Source organism: Ambystoma mexicanum, chromosome 6q, assembly GCF_040938575.1.
Source record: "Ambystoma mexicanum isolate Mex_15411 chromosome 6q, UKY_AmexF1_1, whole genome shotgun sequence".
Taxonomy (NCBI): domain Eukaryota; kingdom Metazoa; phylum Chordata; class Amphibia; order Caudata; family Ambystomatidae; genus Ambystoma; species Ambystoma mexicanum.
The window spans coordinates 400,801,485-400,824,139 of NC_090937.1; the positions used below are offsets into that span (position 1 = coordinate 400,801,485).

At 45.1% G+C, this 22,655-nt stretch overlaps 1 protein-coding gene across 1 annotated transcript in view; it reads left to right on the plus strand.

Annotated features, from left to right (window-relative positions):
• The window catches only part of SETD7 (SET domain containing 7, histone lysine methyltransferase), a 428,942-nt gene that overhangs the window by 173,236 nt on the left and 233,051 nt on the right, over positions 1-22,655 (plus strand). Inside the window, exon 3 of the mRNA XM_069630897.1 lies at positions 13,549-13,750. Coding sequence (XP_069486998.1) covers positions 13,549-13,750 — 202 coding nt within the window. The remainder of the gene's footprint in view (positions 1-13,548; positions 13,751-22,655) is intronic.

Sequence of the window (22,655 nt, forward strand, 5' to 3'; positions counted from 1 at the left end):
AACTGTAATTGTGTTTTATTTCGTGGCGGCTTTAAAAGAAAATGTCATTGTACGTTCACTTGTCCAATATCATGTTCCATGTGAACCAGGTGTCATGCTGAATCATACCCACAATACCAAAAATAAAATAAAATCATCTGAAGAAAAAACTTTCAAATGTTTAAAAAAGCCACTGCTATTTAAATAAGTCAAGTTGGCACCCACTTGCCATTCACCTTTTGTGTAAAATTCAAAGCCTAATTGCTTGTTCATGGTACAAATTAAGCAATACCTGCAATGTTTTTGTTTCACTTGCTTTGGAAATGTTGTTCTCTTTGATGTATGAAAAATAAACGAGAATGAAGGCGTCAGCCTCTTATTTCTGTGTTGCTGTGTTTGCTCTCCGATGTTTAGAGAGGAAATGACCAAGAAATGGCTGCACCTTCATCTTGAAATCCTTTAGCCTGGAGGGTCAGAAATCGTGATGTGAAGAGCCGCATCTGGCCCGTGGGCCTTATGTTGTGCACCCTTAGTTTAAAGCATGGACCTAGCTTGAGAGCAGAGAAGCGCTGTACATAGTGTGGGTAGCATCTTTAATCAGTAGCCAGTACTGTGAGTTGAGGTCTGTGCCTCGGTATCTGCATCCATTTCGAATGAATCCTTGGTCAAGTGTTGTTGAAAAAGCCATGTTTTTATATATTTACGAAGTTGGAGCAATGTGGGGGGCATTCCTATCCATCATTAGGATCCTTTTGCAGAGGGTAACAAGAGAAGGATTGTTTGTGGGTCCTCTCTTTGCGCATGAGTTGTGATTCAAGCTGGTTGGTCAATTTGCTGTGCGAGGAGCCTAAAAACACTTGTCATGATTGGTTTATCACAAATGCCCAGACAGAAATGTCATGCTACAGTAAGAAATGGCTAGACTGGCTACACCAAAATGTCAGTCTAGCCACGTAACAACACTTATCATTGATAAGTGTGCTAGACTGAACTGCATTGCTGAAGCACGCCCGGTTACATTTTGTGGCTCTACTATGGCATGTTTTTACTAGGCATCATGGTTAATCGCATGATAAGTGCTGTAGCATGGCTAGACTGGATTGCATTTCTGCAGCCAGCATGAATATGCTTTATGCTTCTGGCATGGCATTTTCTTTACTGGGAATCATTGTTAATGCAAACATGATATCAGGTTTGCTTCAACATTGATGCCCATTAGAAATATGCACCCACTCCCCCTGCAAGCCCAAATCAGACGCTAGTCCACCACGGTGAGCACAACTCTGATTTGAGGGTGCAAGGGAAAGGGGTGATCCCAAATCAGTGACCTGCTCACCAGTATGGTGAGCGCCGCTTATCAGGCTGATGAGCGGGTCTTTGATTTTTGGATGAAACAGAGCAGAGATCTGCTCACTGGTAAGCAGACCTCTGATTTGTGGGTGCATTCGAAGGGAATGCCCCCAAATCAGAGGCCCACTCATCTGCACTGACTCATCCCAAATCAAAGGCCCACAGTGAGCAGCACTCACCGTGCTGATGAGCGTGCCTCTGATTTGGCGACCTCAGTGGATTGGGTGCATTTTTCACGTATTCATATATACACATTCAATCATGCATCCATACACATTCACTCATGCACACCCATATACATTTACAGCATCCATAACTCTTTCACCCACACACCCATAACATACACTCTCTCATTCACACACACACACACACACACGCATACGCACACGCACACACACACACACAAAACATACATGCTTTCATTCACGTGTGCACCAAAACCTACACTCATTCCTACACATGCAGTCAAGCACACATACACTTTCCTTTGTACCTGCAGCCTCAGTCCATAATACTCTCCGCCAGACCCTGTGACAGCTCTCTGGCTCTAGCGCAACATGAACAGGCACCTGGAAGCAGGGGGAGTTTCTGTATCCACTTTCAGAGCTGCAGTACCCCAGCCTGCACCCCCAATGGGCCATTCAAGGCTGGGGAAGCAAAACGCCCCTGGCCTTGAATGGCCCATTGGACATACACACTAGGATACAAACTGTCAAAGGGAAACGGTGTTTCCCTTTGACAGGTCAAGCAAGCCTAGGAGCACTCCCTCAGCTGCTTGTTATAGCTGAGGGCACGCTTAGTGTTTTCAATGGGTGGGTCGATGCCCATCACCTATTATTGACGAGCCGGACCTGTGTTTCAGCAATCAAGTATATTTCATGCAGTAACACAAAGAGCAACAGAGACAAATGAACTGCTTATAGTTGCTCGTCTGGGTGGAGGACATCACATCTGCGGAATAAATGAAATACTCAGGCCCAAAACTTCTGTGGCTATCTTATGTGCATTCCCCTTAAGAACAGTCACTCATTTTCCCTCTTAGAAGTAATCCCCTCCAATCCAAACCACTATAGGTTCATGAGTCACTGGACTTCTTGATTGTGTCTGTACCCACTGGGGACAGGAATGTCGCCTAGATGAACCTATGGAAAGATATGTATACATGTGTTTGGCAGTGTGTTCCTATGTCCCATGTTTAGATTCAAAACCCAGGGCCCTGCAGTAGTGGTCTGGTATATCAGGGCTGAGCTCCATCAAGAATCGGGTGACTGCACATGACGCGGCTTACTCTGCATGAGCAGGTGCAAGTTTATTGTTTTCGGTGTACTTAGGGGCAAACCTTGCTTCCACAGGCCACAGACCCTGTCCTCTGTAGTGCCCCATCTCTCAGGCTGCTGGTGTCATATAAACTGCTTTTATATAAGGGTGCACCTGACATGGTGGTGTCATTGACTGGCATTTGGCTAGGGCATTCCTATTTGGAACGCCAAGCAATAGGATCTGCCAACATGATATCTTTCCTAGGAAAAGCAAGGGTCAGGCACCTGCCTGTTCCCAAAATGGTGCCCATTTGATAATGACGAAAACTTGCTATGACATCTCCAAATGATGCTGGTAGTCAGATAGGATTCTTGTGTGGGGTGTTGCTTGTGATCTCTGCAGATATACAGCGTGTATACCTTTGAGCAAATTGCTGCAGCTTGAATCACATGCTTAGCAGGGATAGGCATGCTAAAGATTAAGCCATTTTTGGGTGTGGTGACCCTATTTTCCCGTTTCCCGGCTGGGACTCGAGGAGGAGATCTACTGCACCCCTGACACTGCCATATTAACTTTTAGGCAGGCCAGACTAATGTCTAGGCTACTTGAAGGCCATGGTCCTCACACCCACAAGGGTCCCACGGGGTGCATTTTCTTCTGTGCAACTTTTGTGTCTGCAGATTTGTTTTAAAACCCAGAGAGGACATTCCATGTTTGATCACCGCTGGCTGTCACTCACTTCTGGACATGTGTTTTGTTTTTGGTCCTGATTCATGGAACGTTTTCCTATGGGATTGCGCCATTATAAAACACTTCCATGAATCAGGCCCTGTATCTGCTCCGGCTGACTCCAAGTCACACAACCCTGCATAGACTCTGTTTCCTTGATGGGTGACCTGCAGCCCTAGCTGTAGATACATTGACACTCAAATGGATAATGTTTTATTTTGACTTTTTTTGTAATATGAATAGGTTCGTAATACAAATAATGTTGTGCAGAGCTGCCCACAGGCCCAAGGTCATTAGGCGCATCTTAATCCACGCCTGGCCTTGTAATCATTATCACATCACATGCTGGAATGTAAAGGCCCATACTCGTAACGGAAAGAAGCAGAGCCCAAGTTCCATCATGTGGCTACAAAGCAGCCCTTAAACATGTGTAATCCTAATGACACGGGGTCAGATGTTCACTCTAATTCAGGAAATCAAAGTTACAACGCAGTGGAAACCTCGTGGGTTCTCCAAAGGGATCAAACTTTGAATTGGGTGTTTAGAGAGTTTGTAAACTGCAGAGTCCATGACCACATGTAATTGGGTATTTGGGCCAACTTAATGGAAGCAATATTCCCTCTCCTTGCAAAGCTTTTGCACTATTTTGCTTTGCCTCGAGATCTCAGATATCTGTTGGCACAATATTCAAAACTGGTCTCATTTCTGCTGGCATAAGGCAGAGCGTGCACTTTTTTAATTGGCGTGATTGAGATTAATGCACACCACCTTATTCACAGGCTCATTTTTTTCAGGGCTGTCCACCAGTTTAAATGACGCACTGATCGGCTCTCTTCAGTGCAATGTTTCGCAATGTTTCATAGGTTCCCAGTGTTCATGTGGGTGCTTGGAGCACATTTCTCATTGACAGCCCCCAAAAAAGGCATATGTAGGCCTGTTGTAGTGGGGAAGAAGCTGTTCATACCACTAATGGCCACCGGAAAATTCACATACGTGTCACAATGTCCTGTGCATGCACTGGGCCCTATATTAGATGGTGGTGTGGTGACGTGGTCATGTTACGGCCGCGACGGAGAGATGCAACTCTGTCACAGGAATAAAAGGAGCATCCCTGCGCATGCGCCCTAGAGCGCAGGCGGAGCCGCGATGCAATACCCCCCTCAGTGTCTGTCTGTGGGCGGTCCGGCCGCTACGGCTATACAAGGCCATGGGGCCTCATTACCATGGCAATGAGGGGGTCGCTAGAGTGTCAAGCCCAAACCTTTTCACAAAAGAAAATGAGGAAATGAAATTGGTAACCACACAAAAGAGGCCCATGATGCCGAGGCCGACCGGGAAATGTCCAGAGTACCATGTAGGCCAGTCCACTGCTGCACTGATGAGGACAGTTTTTTTTACTTCACAAACCACCAGGAAGGGCCTGGAGTTCTTAATCCAGCACTCTGCAGAGGTAGCTCGAGACCCTCCCTTCCTTGTAGAGGTCCTAGACTTTGCAAGGATTAGAAACTGAGCTTCTCATTTGGAGGCAAACCTCATTCACTGCTGAAAACGACCTAGGGCACTGGATCACGATTCTAGCACACTATCTAAGGACAATTTCTTTTTTTCCAGTTAATGGGTTGTTGTCAATAATGAATGCTGCACGTGCAGGTCACTGAGCTGCTGCTGCAGAATCTATGCAAGGCCGCAACAGGCTTTATTCCTGGTGCAATCTTGGGGAGTTTCTCAGAGAGTCAGGTGCACACCTCCCTTCAGGAGCAGGCCTCCCTATTTTATTTATTTATTTATTTATTTTTTTATTTCATTTAGTTTTTACAAACTTTTTGAAAACTTTTACTTTTACCATTCTTAATTCCTAATTTCCGCAATGACAGAAAAAGAACAGAGAAAAACACTCAAATAACTAAAAAGCGACTGATTGGTAGTGAACTTGCACTTGACTCATCTCATTTAGTTCCTGTCTTATGGCCATTGAGAAAGTTCATTTGCACACTTTCCTTAGTTGCAGTCTTAGTTGTTTGCTGAGTGTGTCTTCTCTGGTTTACTGGATGTGGCATCTATTGGGGTCACTCATTCTCCCCATACGGTGTTGTCGCCTCTAGTCGTGTTTGCATTTGGTCAAGGAATCTCATCGTTGCAATCAACAGTGATCGGCTCTCACCAATGTGAAGGTGCTTCCACCATTCCTCTAGATCATATGTTTGAACTCTGCATCTCTCCTTTCCGAGGCATTTTTCGCGTTGGACTTTAAATTTGGTGCACTGCAAGACCAGATGTTTTAGATCTTCTGTTTCAATTGCACAAAACCTGCATTTCGAGTTGTTCATAGGAATCTTCCTGCGATGAATTAGGATTTCCTTGGTTTCGTAGATGTTCAAACGAAATTTCAGGTATAGCCTTCTTAGGCGTTTACAGGGTGACAATATTAAATAGGACGGAATCGTATTGCGTCTTTTCGCTTCTGGAGGAGTATTCTTCATAGCTTTTTGTGATGACCTTTTGTCATTAATTTCAATCCAGTCCCAGTCGAGCAGTTTCCTCTTAACCAGGTCTGGATTCCACCACAAAGTTTTTTCGTCTGTGCCCAATTGTGCTAGTATCTCTCTGCACTGATGTTTCCAAATATGTAAAGCCGATTTTTCATGTCCTTTTTCCTCCGACAAGAATTTTACAGATGGGAGGTTTGCCTCCACGTGTGACTTCCTGAATAACGCCAGCTTATTCCAGGTGATTCCTGAATTGAGGGTAGAGACTCCAACTTCATATAATACACAGGCTGTAGGTGTACTTAAGGGGATCTGGAGAATCTTTTTCCAAAAGAGACTTTCACATCGGGCCTATACTTTATAATCACACCCGAACATGTTCTCGGCGCCGTAGACGAGAGTTGGAGTCACTTTACCTTGATAAAATCTCCTTATCGGCTCGTAGGAAAATTTGCCGTATCTTTGCTGTAAAATGGTACCTTGAGCTATCAGTAATTTATAGCTATTCAGGAGTTTTTTTTACCATTGGGGTGTCGTTAATGCTAGAGTTGATCGTGATCCCTAGATATCTTGTATGGGGTACCTGGTTTAATTTATTTGCACCTATGGACCACGTTGTTTTTTTTTTTACTTGCAGATCTACCTCTTTGGTTTCCTAATATTAGGATCTCCGATTTGGCCACATTGATGTCAAGGCCTAAGTCCTCTGTGAAGATTTTGAGAGCTGAAAGTTTTCTTTGGAGGCCAATAGGAGTCTGATCTAGGATCACCATATCGTCTGCATACAAAATATGGTTTATTGGCACTTCATTTATCTGTGGTGGAAATGACACGACATCGGCCAGAGCTATTTCTACTTCGGATATATAGAAGTTGAACAAGGTGGCCCCTAACGGGCATCCTTGTTTCACACCTCTCTCTGTTGGTATGGGGTTGGTTAGGATTCCCTCACAATCTAGTCTCACCTGAATATAGGTGTCGGAATACAGCTCGCGGATAGCGTGGATGAGACTCTCATTGCGCCTCCCTATTAATTCTTGCAAAATGCACAGAGCAAGCACCGTTACCGATAATCCAAAGGGATGAACCAGCATCCTCTTCGTTCTTTACCCTGTGTAATGTTATGTCCCACGTCAGCATATTCTTACCTAGAGGTTACAAGGTATTATGATGTAAAATTCTCCAATTCATTTCATAGTGAGACCCCATTTCATGAATTTGTTAGATGGTGAGCATGATAGAAACTCCACAGAAACGATTTTTAGCATGTTCTAAAAGCAGGCAGAGTCAAATGGCCTCTTGTTTTTCCATGACTGCAGCCATTGGTTATTTCCAGCATACAAGCAATATAATGCGGTGGAAACCAATGTCCATAGCAGGGAGGCTGTTGGCTATGTAAGTGTTAGTGTTAGAAGGAAGGTGTTTTGTCATTAACGGCACCACACACTCAATAATCACTCAATAATCACTGTGGAGCCATTGTAGAAGAAACCCTTCCTCATTGCCCCCTCCAGATTACTTTCATGGGCTCTCATATCGCCGCCTCTTTCTCCCTCATCCCCATGCCCAGGTCCTTCCTCTCCTCCTTAAGGTCGTCCCTGGTTTTAAGGAGGACTGCCCTTATTTGTTCCACAACATCTCCCTGCTGCTTATCATCACTGTGGGGTCAGTGTCTTTTTCCTTCTTTCTGGTGGGCATCTTGGTATGCATCTTGATCTTGTTGGCTGTTGCCCACCTTTCCTTCCACCCTGTATTTGGGGTACCTTCTCCTGTCCTCTATCCGAGGTGAACACTTCCTTTCGGCTCTCTTCTGTCGATCTTCTAAATACTTGTGGGCAGTTACTGTCTTCCTTACACATCTTCTCCTTGTCTGTTATCGCCTCCTGCAACTTCTCCTTGGCTTCTCTTCTTTCATGGTGGTCCTCTTCCCCGGTGGTGCGTTCTTCTTCTGGGCCTTCTGTTGTTCTTCCGCCTCCTTTAGTCCTTTTGCTACACCCTGGACCGGAGACATTCTCATATTTTTGATATTGTTCTGTTTCCTTGGGCTCTTCCTTCATCTCATCTTCTCTTAGGTCCACTTGCATGATTCCCATTTCCCCCATGCTTCCTTTATTCTCCACCTCCGATACCCTCCTCTTCTTTTTTTGTTTCCCTCTCTTCCGCTCTTGTACTCTCGCCATGTTCTTTGTACACTCAGCCACTCCACCATTTGTTATTTTATCCTACATACCCCCCTTACCGTCTTTGTCCCCTTTGTCTCTTTGCATTTGTTCTATATCTCTGCCTGTGTCATCTTTCTTTAGTTGTCCCAATATCTCCCCATGTCATTGTGTGACTTTTGTTACCTCTGAGTATCTTCTGTTTATGTCTCGTACACCTGTCCTTGAGTTCTTCACCTCATTCTTTCTTCTGTTTTCTTGTGCAAGTCTCCCTTTTCTCCTCTCTTCCGCCTTCTCCACTTTGCTGTTTGTCTCTTGTCTCCTCATCCTCCCTCGTGCCGTTTTTTCTTTATTACCCTTATCTTTGGCCTGGATGCTTGTTTGCCTGTGCCCTTTCCTGACTGCAGACTCCTTTGCCATCTGAGTGGGCTGCCTTTGATGAGTGACATATGCACCCTTCCTGTCTCTTGCTCCCCGCCTCATGGTGTTTGAGTGTGGGTGAGGTGCCCTCTCATGCTCTCATGTCGGTGTCTTCCGGATAGAGCACTCTGTAGTGGCACTTACTAACCCACTGGGCATGTCTCTCTGATCGGGCCAATTGCTCTTCCCTGCTTCTGTCTCTTGGAAGCTGGGATCGGCAACCTTATTGGGGCAGATTGTCCTCTTTCCTTCTGTCTCCTTTAAGGGTGCGGACTGCCCTCTACTCTGTTGGGCGGAATGCCCTTCTCTCACTTGAACCTCTGGGTGCCCTTCAATAGGCGGGCAGTGATAGGTGTGTGGATTGCTCATCCTCACACGGGTGGATTGCTCTTCACTACCAGGGCGGATCGCCCACCTCCAGTAGTGGTGGACCTTCTCCCTTCATGCGGTATATTGCCGATTTGGCATGCAATGTGGATGGCCCTTTCCTTCCTGGGTAGTAAGCCCTCCAGCAACAAGGCAGACTGCCTTTCCCTTTGAACGGTGGACTGCCATCTTTATTAAGAGGTGGATTGCCTTTTCTTTGGCAGCTTACTGCCGACTGCTTCCCTGTAGTGGGCGGAGTGCCCCGTGTCACCCGTTGCAGCGGGACGGATGGCTCGTTCCAACCTCTATTGAGTGCTGGGATCGGCAATGCTATTGGGTGGATTGCCTTGTCTCCCAACCTTGTGGCACACTACCTGCTCCCGTGCACAGCGTACTGCAGTCCTCTCCCGCGGCCGGTACCCTCTCGTCATGTGGTGGACTGCCTCCCTTTCTGCTGGCTAATAGACCCATCTCCTTTACTGTGGCTGGGATCGTTCACCTTGACTGGACAGACTGCCCTGCATTCCATGGGTGGATTGCCCTTTCCACTGCTCTGTGGCCAGGATTGGCCTTCTCAAACTGGGCTGACAGCACTTCCCATCACAGGCGGAGTGTCCTTATTACTTTACTGTGGCCGGGATCGGCATCCTGAACTGGGTGGACTGCCCTTTTACCAATGGGCGGATTGCCTTCTTATTTCTTCTGGGGCCGGGATTAGCCATTACTGTGGGTCGATGTGCCCTCCACTGTCCTTAGCACACGTGGTCTTTTCCTTTCTTCGTCGCCAGTTGTTTTGTCGTTAACGGCACCACACACTCCATAATCGCTCTGGAGCCATTGTAAGAGTAACCCTTCTTTATTTCCCTCTCTAGATTTCCGTCCCGAGCTCTCGTAGCCCCTCCTCTTTCTCCCTCATCCCCATGCCCATGTCCTTCCTCTCCTCCTTAAGGTTGGCCCTGGTTTTAAGGAGGACTGACCTTATTTGCTCCACAACAGAAAGGTAAGAGGCAGATGATTTGGGGTTCTAACATTTCTACTATGGGGAAATGAAGGAGGAAACACATTTCTAATAGTGGAGCTGTAAATTGTGAAGAGAGTGGAGCCAATGATCGATCCTTGGGAGACTGGCATTGGGAGAGAAATGGTGGTGTTTCCCTGGATTTTAGGATATGGAGAAGAAGCAATCTGATATGTGGAAGCTGACCAAAATCAGTGTGATTTCCTGCATCCTAGGTGTGAGATTCTGGATGATCAACAGTGTTAAAGGCAGCACAGAGATGAAAGAAGGATGGGTGATAGGTGACAGGTTGCAGTGTTAAGCAGTGGTGAAGAAGCTTGATATGTGGAAGGGCAGTATTTCCTTAGAGTTTCAGCTGCAGAACCCAGATTAGAGAGGGTAACTACATCCAATAGCATGCATTGATGCGGTTGAATACTGCACATTCTCGAACCTCACAATAGTGGGGAACACAGACCACGGATCCATAGTTTGCCAAAATGTTGAAGCCAGAGTGGGTTTCTTTAGGATCAGTATGATGGTAAGAGCTGCAAGGGGAATGACAGGTTGAAGAGAGGAGAAATGTAGGAGCAGGCAAGTGGTGCCTGTTCCCTAACTGTTTGTGGTGTGAAGGGATTAACGGGTGGACATGATGGTTTTTCATTCCAGAGAATGGATGCCAGTTCAGACAGGACTGTCAAAGGGAAAGCTGACAGTGAAGAAAGGGTGATTATGGGGTGGTGATGAAAAGTAAGGAGGGGATGGAGGGTGTGAGTGCCAGTGAGGGTGTTCACAGAGATTTGGGCTTTTTTGGAAATATCTGGCAAAGTCTTAAGCTGAGATTGAGGCAGGAAAAGAGTGAAAACAGGGCAGGTGGGTAAATATGGACTGGAGGATCATAGATTGAGTATAAGGATGACAGCAGGCAGAACAGATGATGTTTGTGTAGAATGCAGAAAGTCCAAGACAATAGAGGGAGAGTGTAAGCTGCCCCTTTTGCTGCCACCTGCCCCTCTACTCCTTCCACTGACTCTCAGTCTGACAGAGCCGTTTCTGACTTTCAACTCTCCATTTCAAATACTCTGGATATCCTTGACCCTGCCACGTGGATCCGCATGAAGCCAGCTTCCAAGTGCAACTCTTGGTACGACCCCGATCTGGCCACTCTGAAACGCAAGTGCAGAGTTGCCAAGCAGAAGTGGCAGGTTTCCAGCACATCCTCTGGCAAACTGGCCTGCCGCCTGCTCCAAAGGCAATACAGACTTGCCCTCTGCTCTAAAAGGAGGGCCTATATCCAAGCCTGCATCTCTGCGGCAACTAAAATCATGGCTACACATTTCAAAGTCTGCAAGGAACTCGCCAACCCTACCACAGTATTAACCTCTCCTCTGCCCTCCCAGGCACTCTGCACCTCTTCAGCCTCTCACTTCCTCTCCAAAACTCACAACACCCTCTCCTCACTCACCTCTACTCCACATCCCACCCCACCATTCCCCTCCTTTTCTACCATAACACTTGATGAGGTTTCTAGACAAGGGAGCTCTATGAAAGTCTCCTCCAAATAGGGGCTCCCCTGCTCCTCCAGAACTATCAAGGACAACATTGTCTCCATTGCTCCAGCCTTGGACGATTTCTGCAATCACTCCTTAGCCACGGGTGCCTTCCCCTCACTTCTCAAGCACTCTCTTGTGCACCCTCTCCTGAAATAACATTGCGCTGATCCTTCCTGTCTGGCAAACTACTGCCCTATCTCCACTACCCCCTTCTTGGGCAAACTCTTGGAGAAACTGGCCATCTCCCATCTTGCCCACCACACCAAATCTGTTATTTGCCTCCACGATCACCAGTCTGGCTTTAGAGACGCCAGAGGCACGGAAACTGCTCTCCTGAACACAGTGAAGACTTGCTCACTAATCTCAATATCAGCTCTCCTTCTGTTCTCATCCATCTTGATCTCTCCTCTGCCTTTGATATAGTCAACCATGCTACCCTGATAAAGTGTTTCCATGATATCTTTGGCATCACAGACCTGGCTCTGGATTGGTTGAGTTCCTTTCTCTCTGACCGACCCTCCCAGGTTCAATTGGGCCCTTTCCTGTCCACCATCCCACTCTCCACCTCTGGTGTCCCTCATGGCTCTATCCTCTCGCCCTGGCTTTTCAATATCTACATGGCCCCCTTAGCCCATCTGATCTCCTACTTCTCTCAGAATTTTCAATGTTATGCTGATGATACGCAACTTTCGTTCAAGCTACCATCCTCTACATCCTCTTCTTCCTCTCTCATGCCTGACTGCCTGTCTGCTGTTCAGTCATGATGCACTACTAACGATCTCTGCCTTAATGCCAGTAAGACAGAGATCCTTCTCATTGGGACCCCTGCTCCCTCTTTCCGCCCACACTCTAGTCACGCTCCTTGGGTCCCCTCTCCTCACCCTCGTGTGAAACAAAAAACCTTGGTGTCATTTTCGACTCCTCCCTCTCCTACTCTCCTCACATCATGGGCCTGTCCAAGAAGGCCCACTTCCGGTTTCACCTCCTCAGAAGCATTCTCCCCTTACTTCCTATGAAGGAAATCCTTTGTTATTATCCATGTAAGTCATGTACAGTGGCCCACTATCCTAATTATGAATGTATAGTGGACACGGGACCAGACCGCAGTCTCGGTCCAGCGGATATTGAGGGTAGTTTGGTGGAGGGTGGGCCATGATCGTGCTTCATGCCCTAGGCAATTCAGCCATAACTTGAATCCCCAGCAGGTGCTCCTCAAAGTGGCATACATCATCATTATGTGGTACAGGAAATATGTTTGCTAAAGGCGCGTTGTAGTGGTTTCATATATGTTAAAAGAAGAATTATCAATATCTTTCACCCTGTGCTGGAACATCATGACACATCTTTTGTTATACAAAACTTTGAAATTCAGTGATAAAACTTTGTTAAAGGGTCTATTTGTTTACGTTGCCCTAATAAAACCCAGTGCAATTCAGTGAGAAAACGTTGTTAAAGAGATATTATAGTTACATTTTTCTATTAAGAATCTTTGAAATTCAGGGAAAAAACGTTGTTATAGGAAAAAAACAAAGAAATTTGCCAGCCATGGTAAGCTCTCAACCATAACTCTGGCCACTGCCATGCACTGCTAAGACTAACACCCAGGACATCAAAGATGACATCACAAATGGCATCAATTACATTTGTACATGGCAGAGGCTGATACTAAGGTGTGCATCATTCTCTGTCTTTAGAGAGCCCATTGTGGCATTCACAAAAGGCCTGCTTGTGAACATTTTTAAAATGTAAACATGTTATTTTCCTACTTGCCATAAATTGCTCTAGTTCAATCAACTGTCAATTATTTCTGCATCAAACAGCACTTTTTTAAATAATGAAGCACCAACACTTTGAATCTAACACTATCATCAATGTGCATTGGCAAGAACCACCATTACAGTCATTCCATGGCTTGGCAATTGTGATGGTTAGTGTTGTTGTTCTGTTTTGGTTACACTGCTTCTTTCCTCATAGCAAACAACCTTTGTTCCCTGCTGATCACCAGCTCTCCATGGTGCAGGATTAACTGAGTCTTCTCTCTAGAGTAAATGATACAATGAAATGGGGAGCAAATACCTTCAAGGGAGAGATTCCCTATCCCCTCCAACTTAGCCCCAGACGAGCGGCATAGAGGCAGCTACATTGCGTGTGGTTTTGACACTGCATGCGACATACAGTTACATGAGGATGGCTCCATGAAATTTGCTTTCAAACATTGACCTGGATACATTTAATTTATTTATTTTCAGCACATTGGAGGGCTTTTACGTCGACGACGCTCTTCAGGGACAAGGCCTATACACGTATGAAGATGGAGGCTCCCTTCATGGCACCTACCTGGATGGAGAGTTGAATGGACCAGCTCAGGAATATGACACAGATGGGCGGCTGATCTTCAAAGGACAGTACCGGGACAACAATCGGCATGGTGTCTGTTGGATATACTACCCTGTAAGTGTGTCAATGAGGTACCTTTTTGAAAATGTAGGAACAATGTGGTGAAATATTACTTAGCTTCAGGTAATTGTTCACAAATAATGCACATGAGCAAGTGCACCCCCTACACACTTGGATGAGGTTTTCTTGCAGTAGGCTATGGATCCTTATTTTTTCATTCCAGAGCGGAAATGGACATAGTACATCTTGCATGGACTTCAGAGATCAATGTTTGGCTCATGGCTGTTGACCTTGTCCCGGGATTCTTCTATGCACACTTCTGGAGACTACCAAATGAAATATATTAAGGTCGAAAGAAACCTATTGAAATATCTTATTGGGAAAATCAAGCAGCGAGCCCTTTGAGGGTTAGATGTTCTTAGATCAGCAGTTTTTTTTGTGTGGAGTTTTTTGCAGAATATTTTCAGCTGAAAAATCTCGATTTCTTTATTTTATTTGGGGTTTCCCCATCAAGCTCCCACTTCCCTATTATCTAGTGCCTATTATCCCTTTTCAATGAGCCTCTTCGTCTGAAATTGTTCCTCAAAAAACTCTGTGAAAAAAATCCTGGAGATGTAACAACGTCGTATTCTTTTGTGGTGGTAAGAGCTAATTTCTACCATTTTCTCAAATCCTCTCCTGTAAGATGACAAGACTTAGCCGACTTGTTAAGAAACAGTATACGTAAACTAGCAGTAAAACCAGCTGCTCTGTCAAAATCCCCATCTGACCTGTTGCTCTGTAAAAGGCACTGGTATCCTTAGACCCCCTTTTTACTGCACTTCTCCGTCCGCCAGGTGGATAGCTTGCAGGCAAAGGGCCCACCTCTAATGTGGGACTGGTCTGTACTTTTCATGCTTGAATTTTGGCATGTCGATACATTGAGTACTGTTAAATTGGATAATAATAAAAGCTGTTTTCACAGTGCTTAGAAGCATGAAGTATCCAGCATGAAGTTATGCCTGGAAGCCTGAAACTATTATAATTAAATCCCAGTTCATTGCCATTTGTCTAATGGCGCTCAATTTCATTGACACATTGCTGTGCCAGTTAACCTCTATGAATGCCTAGAAACCAGTCAAGTCACCTCTGTACTTAACAGCATTTTTAGGGAGCTGAAAGTAAATGACCTATGCCAAAACACCAACCTATGTGCTGGCGATGGAGGCAACTTGGCATTGGCCACAGTGGTGGTGGGCGCATTCCTGGGTCATTTTCCTGGGGTTTCTCCAATCGCTCTATTCAACCTAGGCGGCAACAGCATCACTGGCAGTGTCATGCTCAGTAAATTGCCCTCTGCAACCTACGCTGTGACACACAAAGCTAGTACAGGGGAGCATTAAAAAAAAACAGTAGGCAACACCGCTAGTGTATATATAGTTGAAAAGCAGAGAACCCCACTTTACTAATGACAGCCCTCTGAGCCTACATCCTGCCCTGAGATTGTAACATGGCTGTTATTCCCAACAAGGAAGTGGCAAGAGGAGGGGCAAGTGTCTCCCTCCTCACACCGCCACATAGGTCAAGCTGCCCCTGCCCTCCCACCCCCCACTGGGTCTTCTCAGATCCCCTGGGATTCACTTGCATCAGGGATTCATTTTTCTTTAGCCTTTATGACCCATAGACTTAAATACAAGGGTGATTGTTTTATGTGATTGGGTACCACTGTGGTCCCCGGAAATATTAAACTACAAGGAGTTTGAATTTACACAATGCACATCCACACACTTCAGCAGGTTCATTATATTATACGTTATGCGGTCCGGAATTAACATGCTGGTAATTCCGTTTATCGGCACGTTTGCGGACCGCCAAACTACAAGTTTACCGGTGGGGGTTACCTGATTTACCTCCAGCTAGGAGCTGGAGGTAAATCATGCTGCCACTGGCAAAAAACAGCCAGTATGTATATGGGACTCCATGGAACTCCCTGCAATGGAGATTTACCAGCGTTGCTGGCACCTGGTATATCCTAGAATACCGAGACATCAGGCGCTGGTAATGGCAGGTCCGTTTGCTGGTATCCCACCGGTTATTCTGGTGGGATACCAACAAACGTCTAATGTCCTTGCACAAATTCCAGCAGTCATAGGAATCCCTCAAAATTCTATTGTAAATACCTTTTGATTCCAGTAATGGATTTGGCCGTAATTTCGAAAGTGATTAAAAGTCTGCGGACTCCCCCAGACTGCAAGCAAAGTTTCGTAAAGATTTGTTAAAAAATAAAATTTATTAAGCATCCCAAAAATTCTCTTTCCCAAAAGTGTGGCCTACTTCCCATTTATTTTCCCATAGACAAAAAAGGTCAATTGTTGCCAAAGTGCACAGACCAAACCGCTGAATGGATTTGGACCAGGTCGGAAACAACTTGGGCATAAAGCGTGACTCGCGATCCATGCGTGGTTTGGGGTTATTCTGTGCTGTAGTTATTTTAAAATTTGATTCAGATGGGGGTGCCCCCTTCCCCAAAAGTTATAGTTATATCTCCCATGGTGCATTGCAGGATCATGGTTTCCAGAAATGAAACGACTACCATCTAGATTTTCTTGCTATGCGAGAGATATTCGCATCAATAGCCGAGGTTATGGGAAAATGAAACACAGTAAAAATGCTATTTACAGGTCAAAAAACATACAAATGTCGTCAGTGTAGAGGTGAGGGATGTCTAGAGGGCACTGAGTGAAATTTGGGAGTTGGATGGGGTACAGGGACCAAGTTTGCAACGCAAAGCTTTCCGTAGCCTCGGCTATATCCACGAATAGCCCACATTTCATAGCAAACTGCGTCACAGAAGCAGCGTGTGTTGTGGGGGGAATTGGACAGGGCAGGGGAGGCGAGGAGGCCATCTGGGGTGTGGGGGGAGCTGGCACAGATGAGGGGGGCACTTGGTGAGGTGCGGGGGACAGAAAAGCATTATTTCCAGCCATTTTGCAAATAATCACGGCTATATCCGAGGCTACAAAGGACTACAGATAGCCGAGGGTATGTGTAGTTCAGTATCCACAGCTATATAGTTTGGGGTGTCAGTGTTTTATATATTTCTACGTGCTTTGTTAAGGTATAGTGACGTCAGGGGTGAAAAATCACTGGCCGTCATTGACCTGGTAGGAATTAGCATCTTTTTTATTTTGGATGTGTGTTTTCAGACTTTTGAGCATGTGAGACTTTGGAGAAAGATAGAAGAAAATAGTTTAACAAAATTAATATAAATAGGGGCAATTGTAGTCTAGTTTTAGATGCGCCATACAATGTATTTTAGGTTGTGTATTCTCACTTATGGTATTATGTTGTTTGGGCATGCAATGTTTGCCTATCTAGTTTACTGTTATGTATTTTTCTGTGGTTTCTTATTTTTCAGTTACTTTACATAAGTACATGAGTAATGTTGTTCTGTATTGATCATTTAAGTTGGATTGTAATATAAAACTTAAAGTCAGTCTCTTGTCAACTGACATTTTGTAACTGCGGTTATGATAACAATCAATGAATTGTAGCCGCGGTTACAATAAAAAAAAGTTTTGGTGGTTATTCATTGTATTTGTGTATTTTTATGTGACAAGTAGTCCTTAAAAGGACTATTTTGGGGTACATTGACTGTAGAACTTTAGCACATTAGGAGTACTGTTTTGATGTTATGAAGGATCACTGCATTTGCTTCATCGGTTAGGTGTACTCCATCATGTCTATAGAAATTGGCCATGGAGAACTGTATGTTGTTGTTTGCAATCCATAATTGGTTGTGGTCTGTCATGAATGGTGAAACTGCTTTATTAACATTTCTCCGGGATTTCTCAATTTGACCATTAAATCTGGTGTTCCATCTCCATTTGTGCCTCTGAGTGAGATTGGAAAAGATAAAGATGGTGCGAGGAAATAGTTCCTTTCGTTTTGCCATGTCTTGTTTCATCATTAAAGTAAGGGACACCCCTCGTACATTCCCCAAATCATTTGACTCCACAGTGAATTAGTATGACATCTGGGTGCCCTGTACTTCTCAGACTTAACAATTTTGGGAAGACCTGGGACCAACGCATTCCCCGCAATCCAAACCATTTAATTGTACAATCTCACATACCTAGGTCCATGTTAATATTTAGTTTCTCACAAAAAGCCAGAAACCAAAACAGCCAACTGTCTCCAATCAGCCACAAGTCTTTCAAACCAGCCATGATATCTGCAGTATTTCTCTGTTTCCAGGAAAAGTATTTGTATGTTGAATTTCTAGTAGTTTGTATGAGCAGGGCATTTATGATGTGTGTGTGCTGTACTTTCTAATTGGTCGATGGTGCTGTTGTTATTATTCGCGGCTATCCAACAGCCGCTCAGCATGCGGCTATCCGAAATTTTGGGTTGGGAGGCATCTTATATGCATTGAGTACTTTGGGGGATTGTAACAGACTAGGGGAGTGGAGGAGGACTATGAGGAGTGGAGGGGGGCTGGTAGGCATGTTGGGGATAGTTTTTGGAGTTTGGTGGAGTGGAAGTGCAATTTTGAATTCGTAGTTCATGGAACACTCAGATGCCTGTCCAATAGCAACTTTGACAATTTGATAATAAGATTGAAACAACCAAAGTGACAGTCAGTAATATGCCTACAAGAGCTGCCTTTGTATCTGCCTTTGTTTATGGAGGAGCAGACATGACATAACAATAGCATAGTTATCCCAAGACATTCCATCATTCGGGCAGGAAAAGAGAAAAGACCAGCCAAGATGACTAAGAAGTTAGTGCCAAGAAAAGTGAAAGCTATACTGAAAATTATGGCACAGTGGACCATCAGAGGTGATTGCATAACTGGGAGTGTTGAGTGGGGGCAAGGGCATAGCAACACAGTTGTTCAGGTCTTTTCCTGTTAATAATGTTCAGTTATAAACCAAGCTAAATTGTAATGTTCCACAAGGCACCTGGTTATCCCTCTTACCCTTTAGCTATATATGAGGCAATATTACACTTGTGGTGTGGTGGAGTAAGGAGTCGGACAAAGGGGTGACATGTTTCAACAAAGTTTTATTTAAGAAATAAAGAAAATGACCTACCTCTCCTTATATCTGGAAGGTTTTGAATACCTAAACAAATGTGCACTCGGGTGCTCAGCATCACGATGTTTGTCCAAATAAAGTATCCATTCTCTGTCCAAAAACCTACTCTAACCCTACCACTAATCTACAAAATGGTTCAGCATCCAAAGGAAAAACGTAGCAGGAGATTGACTCCCTTCTCCTGGTGAATGGGTTCATCCTTTATATCTTTTCCAACAATTCTTTGCTTTAGGTGGATGTCTCCCTTTCTCCGACACTCCCTGCACAGCCTTGAAAGCTGTCCCAGGATATTCTTTTCCAATAGTCCTCAAAGCTCTCTTCTCTTCTTCCAAAGGGCTCCTCAAAACTTGTTTTACAGATACAGCAATTCTTCTCTGTCTTACCACAGTGTGACCCTGAAAATTTACACACCATTTCATAACCACTGGCTCCGCCTGATGTGAGTGATGTCCATTCCTTTCTGGGGATGGGCGGCTACTGTAGCCTCTATATAAATGAGCAACAACCCCATGAGAGAACTAACAAAAATAAGATCTATCATTTCACTGGTCAGTGGAATGTGAAGTCACTTTTCAGAAAATAAAACAGGAGACAGCCTTTGAAGAATATATGTCATACTTCAAGCCACCCCTGTGCATGAGCCTAACTATGGAAGCCAACCCTCCAGGATTAGGAGCCATGCTTGCCCTGAACAAACCTGGGAGAGATTCATTCAGGCATGTCATCTCCTATGCCAGACCAAGCTTGTCAAGTGTGGAGTCAGCATAATCCAAGCCTGAAAAAGAGAGCCTAGTGGTGGTATGAGCATGTAAATACTTCCACAAGTTTATCTTTGGAAAACCATTTACCTTCATAATGGACCACTTAAGCAATGGAACCTGAGGAGGGGGTGCATTACCGGTCTGGTAATGCCCCTGGGCGTCAGTTACAAGCTCGAGCGAAGCGAGGGCTTTAACGTAAGTTCTGGGGCATTACCAGGCTGGTAATTTCCCCCCTCCGAGGGCTCTATTGCTATTAGTACTCCGGCACATTGTACCGGGGTACTAACAGTATATTTTTCTCGAATTGAGAAATGGCATGTAAACCCTTTCTCGACCCGAGAAAAAACTACAAAAAAAGATGGCTGCAATGGATCAAGGAGAAGGGAACTACTTGTAGTCCATTCTCCCTTTCCATGGTGGCCATTTGCAAGGGACAGTGCAGCACAAGGTAGGTGGGGAGGGGGTGGGAAGGGCTTAAATATGAGGAAAAGTGGGGTGGGGGCACAGCGGACGAGGGCGGGGGGACGCAGGGCCGCTTGGACTGCACTTCCCTAATTCCCAGCGAGGGAAGATGGCCTCCTGCTTAAAGGAGGCTCAGAAAGGGGTCTTCCCCTGTGTGGTAAAGACCAGGTTCTGAGCCCCCTCATTGGCTGGGAGACCGCCACCTCCCCCTCACCTCACTAATAAGCTCTAATTTCCATTTGTGGGAACCCGAAGTCCAAGATGCCTTAGAAAATTGAATGCTGGGGTCTTAGGTTACAAGAATAGGATTTCAGAATTGTTCACAAGTGTGTCCTCCATGTCGAGTGAGGATTCTTTACTGGAAGAATATGCTAACATCATCACTCAGGCCATGCCTTCTTTGCCTGCATGATTGGCATAAGTACTTGAATGCACAAAAACTGCACCCAACCCTGGCAAAGTAACTGACCTGAGGGCCTTTCACTGCGTCTAGTTGGTTCCTGAAGGGCTTTGACAAAGCAGAATGGTTTGCTTTTAAACTAATACAGAAAGAGCTTCCATGTCATTGGGAGGTGTTCTTCTTACAGGATCTTGGATGGTGATTTCAAAATAACTGCAACACAAGATTACGGACACAGCCCATGAAGGCCACCAAGGTTTGGTGTTCATCAAACAACAATTACAGTACACCACATGGTTTACTTACTTTCTTAGACAAGGTTATTGAGAGGACTGTTGTATGTCAGTGTACCAGCTGACTGCACCCTTCTGAACAACTATGGATATCCAAGCAATCACCTAAATACAACAAGTACTTCTAGTTATCGTGGATGGTTAATCCTGGGTCCATTGGTGCAGTTGACCTCCTTAATGTCTACTTCAACTGCCATTCCCATTCTAGATGGCACATTTTGTCTTGGGGCATTCTGATGATTTCGCCCTGCATCCAATGGCTCTGAATTCAACCACTATATAAAAAAACATGGGAATTAAACTAAGGAAATAACCACCACGTGGCCTCAAGCCGACATCCTGCCCTGGTGGAAAGGTTCATGGGCATCCTGAAAAAGGACTGTAACATGAACAACATATCCCTTAATCAAGTGCAGTGTGCCCTGCTGAGGGACTACAGAACATCTCCACAAAGAACGACAGGAAAGTACCCCACAAAACTCATGTTGGAGCAGAAAACCTTACACAAGGCTACCACGGTTGCCTTCAGTCAAACACAAAGAACATATTATATTTTAGTTGGGTTAACTCAATGCTCTGGTACAATTCAATAACAGTAACACATTGTGAATGGTAAGCTCCTAATTTATATGCAATGTTTGCATTATTGACAATTCCTATTGTCAAACCTTAATTCTTGGCAGTTTATGCATTCATATCAATTATAGCTTTATTTCCTGAGAAGCTAAATTCCGTGCGATGTATCTGATCCCAGGATGACAATGCATGAAATGAATCTAAATAGGTTTAATTAGGTTTAGAATATTGGCATAAACGTGTTTCACACTAGCAGACTTAAAGGGATGGTCTAGTAAAAAATGTTATTTAAAAAATAGATAGGCCACATAAAAAAAAAAATACTACCATTCTCCGTTTTAAAACTTCCTATGTAAAATTTTGAGCTATTCAAGCTCAAAATTCGAAAAAGCAAGCACAGGGGCGCAGCCATTTTGTGAAATGGAGGCCCTCCTGCGCTGGCTTTTGCTTTTGCGGCACTAATGAAGGAAAAGCCAGCCAGCTGTAGTAAACAAAGGCTACCGTGGTGGCTTTCCCTTCATTAGTGCTGTAGGCGGAGGACGGGGACCGGAGACCAGAGCAGGAAAGCTGCAGCTGAATCTCGGTAAGTGCTATTTATTTTTTTTACAAAAAATAAGCACTAGCTGTGGTTTTTTTTCTAAGTTTTCCGGGCTGGAGGAGCCCGGAAAACTTAGAAATAAAACCGCAGCTTTAAAAACGTTGTATTTATGTTTGCGGTTGCTTTTGAAGCGACCGCAAACATAAATACAACGTTATTGTGTTGGAAAACGCTGCGGTTTTTCTTTCCAAGTTTCTCAGGCTCCTCCGGCTCAGAGGAGCCTGAGAAACTTGGAAAGAAAAACTGCAGCGTTTTCCAACACAACCGCGTTGTGTCTGCCTGAATCTGCTTTACCATTTGGGGCTCTCGGGCTCCCCACGGGGAGCCTGAGAGCCCCAAATGGTAAAGCAGATTCAGGCAGACACAACGCGGCATTGCGGAAAACAACCGCGTTGTTTCTACCTCAATCTGCTTTTCCATTTGGGGCTCTCGGGCTCCCCACGGGGAGCCCGAGAGCCCCAAATGGGAAAGCAGATTTAGGCAGACACAACGCGGCATTGCGGAAAACAACCGCGTTGTTTCTACCTCAATCTGCTTTTCCATTTGGGGCTCTCGGGCTCCCCACGGGGAGCCCGAGAGCCCCAAATGGGAAAGCAGATTTAGGCAGACAACGCAGCTTTTAGCATTTCCCATTTGGGGCTCTCGGGCTCCCCGTGGGGAGCCCGAGAGCCCCAAATGGGAAATCAGCTGCAGGTAGAAACACTACGCGGCATGTAAACATAACCGTGTGTGTTTCTGCCTGCTGTGGCTTTCACTTTGGTGCTCCCCTGGGAGCACCGGAGACCCAAAGT